A 14,341-nucleotide genomic window follows, 5' to 3' on the forward strand; every position below is an offset into this window, starting at 1 on the left:
AGCCAGATCTTTATTAAGGGATTCATCAACCTCAAATCTCAATTCAGGAGATGAAATGAAAGCAAAGAAAGTAGCATCATCTGTATATGCAATGAGATTGTTTTCTAGCCCAAACTACATATGTATATAGTATAAAAAGTTATGGGTTAAAAACATTACTCTAAGAAAAACCAGATATCAGATATACAGTAGAAGTTAGAAATTAGTGGCTGTTTTAAAACAAAAAAAATGAGTAAGAAGATAGAATGATCTATGGCCTTTGATTGCATTGAATGTATGTCAGTATGTCTGTTAAAGGTTATTGAAGGGAAATATTTAATTAAGATTTAAGATATAAAGTCAGTTAATGTCAACGCAGTTAACTGTCAATTGCAGTCACGTATTTCAGTGAAGAGAAATGCTTCCTATGTTGCTTTATGCAACAATTAATAATTAGCCACATTTTTCTCATATATATATGAAATTTATTGGGCACTAAAAAGTGTGAACTACCAGTATACAATATCTTAGAATGGGCAATTGTATACTGGTTGATTTTTCTGAATTTCTCCCATCAAATTGAAGACATTTGATTTATTTGGATATATCAATGTCAGTTTTATTTAAACTACTGTAGTTCAAAGTTTGCTACAAATGCTGTCACTGTTAATCTTTATTGTGATTGGGGAAATGTGTAATTTTTTGGTACAGATATATAGTAACCAAGCTAACATTTAGATTCTGGAGAATACACAACGGAGTAGAGTAGACTTGCTATAGCAACAAGAATGCAAAGACAAAAGACATCACTGCATGATGACTCCATGGTTATTGCCAGCAGCCAATAGATTGTCTCAATACTATACTAGAGACGTAAGCTTATTGAAGGTAAATAAAACAGAAAATTATTTAGTCATTTGGTTGAATGTCATTATAAGCAAGCTTCGAGAGAAGCAATATGCACATCAGGTTGGTATAGAAATAAATTTTGTTGAAATATCATTCGGGGGAATCCTGCCAGTATACACAGTATCCGTTAATGTATTCGATCAAGATTATTTTACCCTTTAATGGAAGCTGTTATGCTTTGATTCATATTGCTAAACTTTATTACTGTATTTTTGAAAAAGAAAGACATTCATTAATACAGTACTTACCAAGAATGGGGATATATTCCTGAACCTAGTGCTTAGAGAAACATACGTATGGTAACCTTAGTGCACGTCAGTATTCTATAATGGATGTACTGTACATTAAACATTTAAAAATTTCTAAAACATTTCTATTTCAATATTTTTCTTCTATGCTTTTTAGAATTTCTGGCAAACTGTAAATACCTTTGAATGGCATAATTTAAAGTGGCAGTTTTCTGCTCCCAATGTATGACAGTGGTACAGTATTGCTCTTAATGATTTATTGCTGATGTAAAATTTTCATTATTATTTTTCATAATTCCAATTGATTTTATGATTGTTGATTTACTGGTTATGATATGCTGTGTATTTTGTTGTTTGCATGCCGTTTCATGTTTGCATTGAACAGATCGTATTTAATGTAAGACATTTATCAACCTAAATTGATTAATTTAATTTTCTGAATTAGCGTGTATTGTTATGATTATTATTATTATTATTATTTTTTTATTGTTATTATTGCATCTTCCATTTTCATCTTCATGTCTTTATTTTATTGATCAGGTAAGGTGATAATCACTTTCCCAATTAATAATGACTACAATCTAGACCAAAATTTTAATAGAGAATAATTTTTACGCCTTATGATTTAATGGCACTTTTAATATGGGCATATTAGAGTGGTGTAGTTGCGATGGAATAATCATAGCATTTTAAACTCTCTTAGCTTCTTTGTATTATTTAATCATTTGATATAATATTACTAATGATAAAGATACAGCATAATTTAAAATATAAAAGGCATAATTTATTGCCATAGGTGAAAAAATTGCATTAGTTAATTATTGGTTGTTTGTGGGCGCTGAGTTTTAGTAACGTTAACTGACCACAGCTTGAGCTTCAATCTTACGGTACTTTTAGAGTACCTCTTTAGACATGATGCATTTTGTTGATAAAATTTTTTAGATCACATGATAGATGCAAAGAGCAGATTCTGGAAAAAAAGAAATCATATGGAATTACTAGTAATGGTGAGATCTATTTTAGATGATTGAGTTTAGACTGTAGGTACTACAGGTTATTTGCTACATGTCGGAAAGCTGGACCACCAAAGCTTTTGATAAGTAGAGGGGGGACAATGTAATGGGAATTAGAAAGTTAATAAAAATGGGTTGAATGAGGTAGGTCATCCAGACTGATAAGTTAACTTGTAGAGAATTCACGTGCTGTGAGACATGCAATTGAAGAAAAGTAGTTACTACCTGCATCTTCTGTCTTCAAGACATTGGAAGATACACACCCTGTGGGAATTCAATGCTTCATTAATGGCAAAAGATGGGAGAAAGTGACATGATTGAGGAAATTACTTGTATGTTTTCCTAAGGAAGGTTAGCTTAAAGCAAATGGGTGTTACAGACTACACACACAAACAAAGCGGGTGGCTATGCAATCGGGTACTGTAAAACATCTTTATTAAACCACTGGCTGTTATAGAACCAAAGTCATTGAGGTGCATTTCAAGGTTATAGAAAACAGGCAATCTACTTAAGGGTTGTGCTGGCCTATTAGAATCATCCCTGCTGGATGCTACTGGGGCTTCAGCTCAAACTCGATAGTTTCTTCAGTGTCTTGCAACCTCACCATCCATGTGAGCTAAGGATGGGGGCTTGGGGGAGACTATAAGTCTACCTGCTGAGTCATCAGCAGCCTTTGCCTGGCACTCCCTGGTCCTAGATCGGATGGAGAGGGACCTTGGGCACATCATGTGTATATATGATCAGTCTGTAGGGTATTGTCCTGCTTGCTAGGGCAACGTCACTGTCCCTTGCCTCTGCCAATCATGAGCGGCCTTTAAAAGTGTTTCGTCGACCAAAGCAGAGGGTCTTCATTAAGCAGGATGGCTTCTAAACGCGTTTTTATGCAAACAATCGGCAGCTTGTGGGAGAACAGCCTGCTAAACTACACCAGAATTGTTACTGCTGTTTTCCATCTAGAAGTCACGTCATTTCTAGGTCTAAACTTTCTTGATGATTTTGGTTCATTTAATTTTTCATGGAACTGGTGGCAGATTGTTTGTCCGACTTTTTTACTTCTTATTTCTAGAGAATGTTTAACTGTTGGAGAGGTAAACTTTTCATTTAATGTTGACTATGTACAGTGGAGATTTCAAGTACTATTCAGTTATAGAAAACATGTTTAGTGTTCACCATTTTGATTGCAGATAAGATGACTAAGTTTAGTTTTGTCATATTATAGAATAAAAGGTTTTAAGAAAACCAGTTTTGATAAGTAAATTGGTGAAATTCTAACAATGATTTGAATGATGTAAAATCTATTATTTTACAATATGAAGAGTTGTAAGTTACAAATCAAAGTACCTTTCATGTTCTATGCACAGTCAGACACAAGAATTCCTGGCAAACCTAACTCTGAGGAAATGTACCCCTTCACACCATTACTGCATGGCGAGTATCCAAACAGTCGCTGTAGGGAGAGATTCTAGAGGTGGTGGGGTGGGCTAAATATGTGAACTCGCCAGGTAGTAAGGGCGTTGCAGGATGCACTTTCTCAGAGCAAGGTGTGCCAGAAATTTCTGTATCCAGCTGTATCTGTAAGTTTTTTTTTTCTTTTTTGTTATCTTTTCTGATTTAAATTGTACAAAGGATATGATTGGGGTTGTCTTGTGTTATTTCCTGAAACAGGTGTAAGATGAAATTTTTTTTCAAGCTGTCATTGGCAATTTTTGGTTTTTGAAGAAAAGTATTATGATTTTTATAACAGGAATTCCATACATTCCCTGTGTGTAAAGGTACCAAAATATTTTAAACAACACATATTATTTTTAAGGTTATACTTTTTATTTTGATCCTGCAAGTTTTATGCATTTAAAGCACTGCTAAGAGCTAGCTTTGTTCATTAGAATAGTGCTGAAAGTAACAAAGTTGATTTTGAACTTATTTGATGTAATATAGACAGTTGGTTTTTCCAGAAGGCATGTGCTTTGCTTTTTAGCGAGGAGCATATTTTTCCTCATACGATGCTGTCGTCATTCTGTAGTGGCATGGAATAATAGTCTCAATGTGAATATTATAGAGAATGTTTTAGATTAGAATGCATTTTGTGTCATTCTAAACCGTTTATTCAGGAATAGTGAATGGCAGTATCTTCGAAAAAGGTTTTAATATAAAAAAACTGCCTCTTATCTTAGTGTATACTTTTAGCAACTCTCTCAGAGATTTAGGTTATGAAATTTGATCATTCTGTGAATATTATGAATTGGGAGTGAGATAGCTACTCGTTGCTATAAGTTATCGTTTCTCTAAAACCTTTTAATATATTTCAGGGACGAACGCAGGGAATTCATTCAATCAAAATACGTTCGTCGAGCATTCGTACAACCGACAACAGCCACCCCTGAAGATTTATTAGTTCAGCTCAGAGAAGTTATTGATAAGAATGACCTTTATGGACTTTTACGTGTTTATTTCCAGGTAAATATGGTTTAACCCTTTTACCCCCAAAGGACGTACTGGTACGTTTCACAAAAGCCATCCCTTTACCCCCATGGACGTACCGGTACGTCCTTGCAAAAAAATGCTATAAAAATTTGTTTTTCATATTTTTTGATAATTTTTGGAGAAAATTCAGGCATTTTCCAAGAGAATGAGACCAACCTGACCTCTCTATGACAAATATTAAGGCTGTTAGAGCAATTTAAAGAAAATATACTACAAAATGTGCTGGGAAAAAAATAACCCCCTGGGGGTTAAGGGTTGGAAATTTCCAAATACCCCGGGGGTAAAAGGGTTAATAATGTGGTCAGTCAAGAATGGTCATATAAAACAGTAATGCTATTTAGTGATTGCTGGAAATTTGTGACCACTCATATTTCTGTACTGTATCGTTAGGAGTGTGGTTGTTGTTTACATCCTCAATTGAATTATAAGTTATGGAGATGTAGGTAAACAAAAGTGAACATTGAAAACTGTGTCATTCTTGACTACAATTTTACTTTTGTAGAACATAACCAGAAATTTGTGTAACGAATCTTCCAAGAGTTTTCTAGTTTTTTTATCTTTTATTGTAATCATCATAAATATTTCTACATCAGCTGGTCCTTTTAATACGAATTTTGCTTGCTTTTTCGGGTGTTATGAAAACTACCATCAGTTATTCTATTTACAGTGCTGTACTTCTAACAGCGGCAATTAAAACTTTGTGATTTCCCAGTGTAAAAATCCAAGGAATTCATTAAGGAAGAAAACTTAAAATACAATAAACAAACAATCTGAAAGAAGGATGTATCTTTATGTATTTAAAACACAATGCTTTCCCTATGCAAGACCATTAACGAATCTAGCAGGGAAGCCAATGAAAAATTAAATGCATATAAAACTGCTGAGTAAAGTGATCCAAGTACACTCATTTGATTATCCACAAACAGCTACTCTTTAGTCAACCAACTTGTTCAAAAATTTGAATTTATGAGGTGCACTGACAGGGTGAAAACTGAAAATGAAGTTTCAAACTAAGACAATACTATGCAATGGTTGAGCCTTTCACAAATCATTATCTGTACAGTACTTCTCTGTGTTATTGAGGGCTTAAGGCCTAAACTGAATTGCTAACCTTTTTCTGAATCTGAGGCAATAATATATATCGATAGTGGGAAGAAGACTTTCTTATTTCAGAGGTACCATTTAGCTATTCTGAATTATGGATAAAGTTATAGCATTATTCTATAAATGAACTGTATTTCAGTAGTTGAAGAGTTCATTACTATGGTGGATTTTGTTTATGCTACCTTTTTAAAAATGATGCATTTTGCTTATAACTTTTTAGATTGCATTGTAGATGCAAATTTTAGTATGTTTAGGCTACAAGTTATATGAACTTATACTTTCCCTCAAGTGGGTACTTTATCAATGATTTCAGAAATTTCTGGTTTACCATGTTTTTTTTAATGACAAAACTGCGTGACGTACATTATTTGAATTGTGTTCTTACTTTTCAGGGAGGGGACTTGGGACTGCCACTGACATCACTTGGAGAATGTGCTCTGCATGTTGCTATATACCAGGAAAATGGGGCTTCTCTTCCTCTAGTAGATTTTCTGGTTCAAAACAGTCATTCGCTTGATCGCCAGACAAAGGAGGGGAACACTCCGCTTCACTACTGCGTCATCTCGAATAAACCGGAATGCATGCGATTACTCTTAAGAGTGGGTGCTAACCCCAGTATAGAAAACAACAATGGCAAGAATCCTATGGACATAGCAAGCGAGCGCAATTGTGGATTAATGGAAGACATGGTATGGTTTTGCTCATTTTGCTTTTTCCTTAAAATATGTGTTATATAACTCAACTAGATGATGCAATTGTAAGTTTTGATATATTAGCATCTCTAGATATTTACAGAAAAATTTTCACCCTTTATCAGTGTGTTGCTTTATTGTAATTTTATGTATGAATATATTGTTTCCATAAATAATGCATATTTCTCATCTTAACATACTTTTCTTTTGTATTTCAGCTCAATCAAGCATTACAACAAAAGAAGTCAATGTTTGAAAATGTTGAATATGAGTGGAACTTGTCTGATGACAATTTAACAGATGTTTCTGATGATGATGAAAATTTCAAGGTAGAATATTTCTGTATTTTCGACTATGTCGTGATATGCTTCATGCCCTTGAAAAGGGCATAATCTTTTTATCGCAAAAAAAAAATCAGTGCATCTTTATATATATAGCCTATATAAGTATTATTTACATGTGATTTATTTCTATAGCTATCTCAGACATTCTGTTTACTTTATTTTACAATTTTAGCAGAATGGCATGTCTACCCCCGAAAAGAGAAGCAGGAGTCGACCCGTGAGCTTGCCGGGCTCGGGCTCTCCGATATGCCAACGGAGCTCTGAACACAGAACGTACAGCGATCAGAGGAGCGTAGGGGAATACCGGAGTGGTGAGCATCGTAGTTCAACTTCAAGATGGAGCAGAAGTCAGCCTCCTCCGCCACCAATATCTACTAAACCCATATGTAAGTGTTTAGGATGTTGCTATGCGTACATCATGTACAGGAGTGTCTTGTGTATCTAGGAGTAGATATTTCCTTAGGATCTATGTTTGAATTTTCGGGTTGGATATTTACCGGAGATTTAAATGCGTAGATGTTTTGAAATACGTTATGCATGCAAATAAAGCATTAAAGTCTTATTTTCTGTAAATCAAGGTTTATGGAAGTTGCAGGTACATTCCTTAGTTTTTATAATCTGTTTGTAATTATGTAATGTAATTACTGTACTTTTAAAGATTCGTTTATTCATTGCTGTCATAACTTCGCTATTTAGGACACCGTATTTGGTCATCTGGATTATAAATTAAAAAGGATATATTTACTATTCTTATGAATGTTTTCACATAGCATACAAATCCCTTCAAGAAATATTGAAAAATAGCGTTGCACGAGATTAACTGAAAGTGGTTTACTGGGTAAATTTTGCATTTATCTATGGTCTTTTTTATAAGGAAAATTGAGATAAATACATAATTTTGTAGGTTTAACTGTTTCTTAGAAAGAATATTAGTCGTGGGTTGTTTTTTTATTAGGAAAAACTAATTGGTATTAAAAACTAAACTAGTTTTGATATCTAGAAGTTTAGTTTTGACATTTCCGATGAATTGTAAGTACAGTGTGGAATATTGTCACTTCTGATGACACCCAATAGAATGTTTGTGTTATGGTCTTTGTTTAGAGGAAGTACAAGCAGCTGCTTCACAAATGCTTCTCTAGATCAGTCCAGCAATTGACAGTAATTGTAGTAATCAAAATTGTATCTTTTTTTAACCATATCATGAGTTAACTTGCTCCATTTTTGAAGGTGCTCAAATGTAGACAACCCTTCTAATTGCTATAGGTGACTTCTGTTCACATAGTCACATTATTTTCAATGGATTCATGATTTCTCTTTTCCATTAGTTAGATTGCTATTATTTTGTTCAAGCTGGCTGTGTGGCTAAATCATCAGGCAAGAAAGAGATTAAGATTGCTGGAAAATGAAAGTCACTTAGCATCTATATGCAGTTAGGGATTGATATTCACATAGAAATGGGAATTTTATTTAGGGGTAATAAATAACTACAAAGTCTCTAGGCTGGACTGTTGATAAGATGGTTTTAAAACAGATTATGAAATTGCAGAAGCATGTGGCGAGAATATTAATTGAGATAGTCATAGAAATGACAAAATTGTGAAAAAGATTAGATGTGGACTTGGAATTCCAAGATGAGAAAAGCATGAAGAGAACTTCTGTTAATATCCTTCACTCCCTGTGATTGAAAACAGATATTTAGAACTGTGTCTTTGGACTAGAGACTGAGGAAGTTAACCATAAATTCCCTTTATTAAGATTGTCCCAGTTGGTGACTGCGATATATTTTCTCAGGCCACCATTTCTGTAGATTTCGGTATAGTTGGCAAGACTCATTGAATATACCTAGGTTACTCGTGTGCCACAAACATTAGTACTTTTTTTCCTAGTTTTGGACAATACTTTCATAAATCTTAAATGTAATTTTAGAAGAATTATTACATACGGATAATCATATATGTGGTTTGTATATGGGCATATTTTGTATTATCATGTAGGTCCTACTATTCTGGTAGTTTTTTCTTTACTTAAGACCAGGACCTACAGTTCTCATTTGTATTTGATTGTCAATATGTTCACATGTGGACCTCTTTAAAAAGGTTTAGAATGATTTATCACCCAGATAAAGTGCAAAACCAGTAACATTCTCGACATTTTTACAGTCGTAAAGTACTCATTAGTTATTTCTATTGAGACAGCCTACATCCATCTCCTGTGGACCTTTCCTAAGATTAAAACTGTAATAAAGCTCATAAGGAGGACTTTGTCCAAGATTTTTATCAGGATAAATCGGGGAAAACTTCAGGATTGTCTTTACCAAAACATACAGAACAGAAAGAAATTCCATGAGCCAAAACAAAGATCTTGCTGGAGTCTATTATTGATTTTGGATCAGAAACCATTACTGGAACCAAAACTATGATAAGTCATCAGAACACAGAGATTATATTTTTTACCAGGAACTTTCTTTTAGATATTGTTCGTAGAGCCAGTGTCAATCCTGAAAGTGTAGCTGTTTTGTGGAGACAAAAAACTATTTAACAACTTTGATTAATCTTCAAAAGATGAATAACCATCCTGTTCATGGCAGGTATACAGTTAAACAAAATAACTAAGCATTTCTGAGCGATTTGGAAACGTGAGCCGCCGACGCCGACCATGCGGCAGCCGTGGGCAACAAAAAAGCATGCACATCGTAAAAATATTGGGGTGGAGATGCAAATTCTCCAACACAAAAGGAAATGGCCAGAAGTTTGAATAAACAGAATCTAATTAATTGTACGTATTAAATGCATTCGAACAGCATAGACTTCAGTGCTGTCTTTTTAAATTATCTAAGATTATGTGTCAACTTTTTAAACACAAATAGCTGGCTTGAAGGATTATTATTATTATTATTTTTTTTTTTTTTGTAAATGACAAAGTAAAATCTGGAACAAGATACACAGCTATATGAGAAGAGACTAAAGGGGATGGATGAAAAAAAAATAGAAACCATGCTAGCTGGAGGTCATGTAATTGATACAAAAACCCTTCAGTGTTTGATTAGTCTCTCTAAATCCTTTTATACACTTTCATCAACAGTTTACTGCTTTGTTACAAGTTCAGTACAAATTAAGAAGGGACCTTATGAAATTGAGTTCTTGGCTGGATTAGGTTTGGGGTGTTTTTTCCAAGAAGTTTCAAGTTATGAAAACACAGTTTATCTTGAATATTCTTTATAACCTGTTTCAATCTCTCCTCGTTTTAGTAAGTATGAATTCTTATTTTTTTTAGAGTTAGAGGGTGAGGAAATAATTGGATAAAAACTCATTTCTTCTTAATATTAAGTTTAAAGCTTGATATGCACTTTGATTGGATTTAGATGCAAGCATGGAATTGTTTAATCTTAATACAGTGTAACTTTTGTATATATGCATGATTCAGCATTACCATATGATGGTTTTGAGAATGCAGATTACAGTTTGAAATCGCCAAGCAGGGTAACACTGAAGGGTTATAAATGATGGCTAAAACAGTCTGACGGTTTATTTTGCCCTTTTCGTAACTTTAATTTTATGATAGCATATAATCTAACATTGTTACCCTCGGTTACTTAGTATGTAAGCCTAGATTTTAGGTGTATCCATATGCTAAGCCCATTGTTTTATTAGAATATACATGTTATTCAATGTCGTATAAATCTAAACCCCATTTCAAGTTGGGTTTCCTACATAGTTTTGGGAGAGTGTTTATCTCAGATTTTTTTACATAATACTTGATTATGTGCGTTGTGCTAAGGATATCAGAAGTAGCCCCATCATCTTTGCATACATAATAATGCTATAAAAATTATAATTATGTTGTCTGATTTTATTTGTTAATATTTTAAGTTTAGCATCCCTACATGTACAGTAAAACATCTTTGGAATGGTGAGGTATATGGCGTTTAACTCTTTTATTGTGAAATGACTGAAAATTTTCTCCTCGGTAGTTTTTTCAATATTTAATGACTTAGAATATTGAAGCAATTAAATTAATTTAGGTACTGTAAATGGGTAAGATTCCTGAAATATCAATAATTTGTTATTTCATGGAGTCTTTTTTTGTGATAGTATGAAAAAAAGACTTCTGTGATATTTCCAATTACTCATAAAATCATCCGATGCTTTTCTGACAGTTTCTGAACCGAGGTCTTAAACCTAAAAGTTAATGGAACATATATACAAATATTGATTCTAATACATATTTACATCACAACAAACCTATTACTTAGAAATTACCCACATTTTTGGTCAGTTAGTCATCCAGACATTGCAAGCCCTCTAGGAAACACGATCACCACTGCATACGTATAGATGGGTCACTAGATCTTCAGCAGCAATCATGGTAATTGTGTATTTGCAGTGGTGAACATTGCATTCATATATCAGGTGGCACTACTGTCCAGTACTACCATTCAATATCTTTCCTGTTCTTTTTCAACCCTCTTTTTCTTATGTGCATTTTACTTCACATAATAAGTTGATTCAAAGAAGGATTGATAATTACTAACTACATGTACTATTCATTAAGGTTTAAAAGTTACTTATGAATAGCAGAGGCAAGGGACCGTGGCAATTCCCATGCAGGATAATGCCCTAGAGACGGGCCATATATACATATGATCAGTGCCCAAGTTTAGTTCTTTTTTAGCACATGAAGCTCTGAACTAGAAGCCCATTAACTGGGATGAAATCGTGTTAATGGATTCTTGAGAAATTAACTGAGGCGAGAAGGGAGTTGTGCCACATTGGAGTACATTAGTTATGCTTTTAACTTTAACAGTTTCCAAGAGATGTTAGGGTCCAAAGTGCCAAGAGCTAATGCCAAATTTGCATTAGCAGATTGTTCCACACTCCATTCCAGTTTTGTGCCCATATTAAGCAAGTCAAGAATCCCATCTTGAGATTTTTTTGGGGAACATACAAGTCACAAATGGATCAGTACCATTATTCATTCTGCAATAAGACTTACACCAGTATCTTTAATCTTGTTACTTTTGTCAACATTGCTTTCAGGATATCATACCCAAGACTAATTCAGCAACTATGTCCAACATTTTGTTTGGTCCAGATCTGAGGCTGCAGCTGCTCCAAGAGCCTACCCTTCTCTGGAATCAACATATGTCCATACTTATTACCTTTGGGAATCTAGTATACATGTGTAGAAGGATTGTAGTGTCTGTTTGTCCTTGACTATAAGAGATAGAGAAAACTGGCGAAATCTAACCGAGGCCCTTTGCGTCAATTGGCATAGGAGGAGATGATGATGATGATGAATTATGAGTGATGAGTTTGTATAGAAAAAACCTTTATTTTATAAGAATCATTCATTTTGCATATTACAATATATTAATTATGATTGACAATTAGACACTTTAATCTATATTTGTCAATTTTTGCTACCTTCTACATATGGGAGAAATAGATATGTAATAATACTTGATAACAAAAACTATTTAGGCTGAAAAACAGCAAGAATGATATAAGAAATCTGTTTCCTGAACATTGATGTATTTTATGGATTATTTGTTTGAAAGGGCTTAGCATAAAAAATATGCATCTCTTGATTCTATTAGTACCAGTAGCATGGTAACTAAGGCTACCTCGAGTTCTTTAGGATTATGTAAAATCTGGAATCCACTCAAAAATGATATTAACAGATTATGCAATAAGTAATTGGTAAAGGAAAGTAAGTGAGAGATAATGTATCACTTCCATTACAAATATACAAACTTTGTACATCTGTAATTCCTCACAACACAAAATCAGTTCATTCTGGAGTGGCTTTTGTTTCATAAAAATTTTGTGGTCACATTTTACATGCAAATGGCCTAATTCGTTTCAAACCCTACAAAACACCACATTAAATTTTATAATAAAGCTACAGTATAACTACAATGATACTGTACAGCCAAATACAATTGAACCATTCAATTTACTCAAACTAAATGTTAATACCTGTAAATTAAGTAGTTATTAGAACATAATGCATTAATAAATGGAAAATAATAAAATACATACAGTAAAATACTCTGCATATACAAAATATGCAGTACCATATGTACTGTACCATTATAGTTACCCTTACTATAGAGAGATACATTTACTATTGTGTTAACAACCTGTTTTCTTAAAAAATTGTTAGTGGGTGACTATTTTATTCTCGGCCTGGCTGGCAAATCTCTTTTTATCATGAAACATGCTTCACAGTGCGAGTCAGAAAAATCTTCGCATCTCGTTTCACAGCATGAAAATTTCGTAAGCAGATTCTTTCGGGAAGAGAGGTATGACTGTAAATAAGTTTTTCATTGAGTATAATTATATATTAACATGTGGGGCAACACCACAGACAACAGAACATATCCTACGAGGGTGCCCACTGCACCTGCATTGCTCAGATGAAGACCTCAGAGAGGCAAAGGACAACGCCCTCCTGTGGGTTTGAATTTGCGCAATAAGATGTGATGATCATCATCTTTTAATGGTATTGCGAGGATACGGTTCACTTTGATATCAAAGAATTGATAGTTAAGGGATACCCATGGTGTTCAGTAATTTATTTTGAAATAATCTTGACCTCAAGAGGCTGGAGTTTGTTAGAAATATTTTATAGTACATATGTTTTCCAGGCCAGACAAATGAAATTGTTTTATAAAAGTAAAAATATTATGTATTGTTTTTATACATCTACATATACAGTAAACATAATTTTTTTTGCCATATTATAGGATTGCTACTGGTTGTTAAGGAAAACAAATTTGAATACTATATACTGTATAGAATTTAGTCAGTCTATAGAAAGAGAAAATGACGGAATGGGAGGCCCTTTGTGTCAATAGGCGTAGGAGGAGATGATGATGATATATAGAGTAGACATTCGAATGCTAAGTTAGCATTTATTCAAAAAAAATTAAGGGATCTTCCCTTGATTTTACTTTGATCTCATAGTTGGTGAGGAAATCACCAGTTTAGGAATGATATGGGAGGTTATGAAAAACTGACTTATTGAAATACCAATCAATGCTTAAATCAGTCGCTTGGAATACTTCAATTTTTGCTCACAGATATCAACTGCATAAGAGACACTAATAAATACAGGCCTTGATATCTGAAGTATAGTAAAGACAAAAGTTAAAAATTTTGCTTATTGGAAATCTATTGCAATGGTAATGATAATTTATGGAATTTAGTATTTTAATTTAAAGTAAATGTGTATTAATTTGCATTATGTACTCTTCCGAAAACTTAGATTTATTGTGTTGAATTTGGTAGGTAAAAAACTGCTTATGGAATTTCCAAAGTGATTTCTGTCTTTAGAAAATCTCATCAGCATTATTATCTTTAAGATCTGTATTGTGTATAGAAATGATAATGAATGGTAAGCGTCTTATTATAGAAGTGTGTTAATTTTGTGGTGTCTTATGCAATGCAGTGTTGTATTTTTAGTCAAGATTTGTGAATAATAATCATCCAGAGTAAACTCTAGAAGTTACTTTTTGGGAGTGCGTTAGTGGCAATACGACCTTGATGTATCGGGGCAAATAAACCGAG

General features: G+C 33.5%; 1 protein-coding gene across 4 annotated transcripts in view; it reads left to right on the top strand.

Annotated features, from left to right (window-relative positions):
• Nucleotides 1-14,341, top strand: part of Asap (ArfGAP domain of ASAP) — a 320,942-nt gene that overhangs the window by 284,879 nt on the left and 21,722 nt on the right. For 3 of the 4 annotated variants that reach the window (XM_068361129.1, XM_068361152.1, XM_068361148.1), the window contains 4 exons: nucleotides 4,456-4,603; nucleotides 6,127-6,423; nucleotides 6,645-6,755; nucleotides 6,943-7,156. In XM_068361129.1, coding sequence (XP_068217230.1) covers nucleotides 4,456-4,603; nucleotides 6,127-6,423; nucleotides 6,645-6,755; nucleotides 6,943-7,156 — 770 coding nt within the window. The remainder of the gene's footprint in view (nucleotides 1-4,455; nucleotides 4,604-6,126; nucleotides 6,424-6,644; nucleotides 6,756-6,942; nucleotides 7,157-14,341) is intronic. The other variant, XM_068361139.1, reaches the window with a different exon arrangement.

Source organism: Palaemon carinicauda, chromosome 2 (assembly GCF_036898095.1).
Source record: "Palaemon carinicauda isolate YSFRI2023 chromosome 2, ASM3689809v2, whole genome shotgun sequence".
Taxonomy (NCBI): Eukaryota; Metazoa; Arthropoda; class Malacostraca; order Decapoda; family Palaemonidae; genus Palaemon; species Palaemon carinicauda.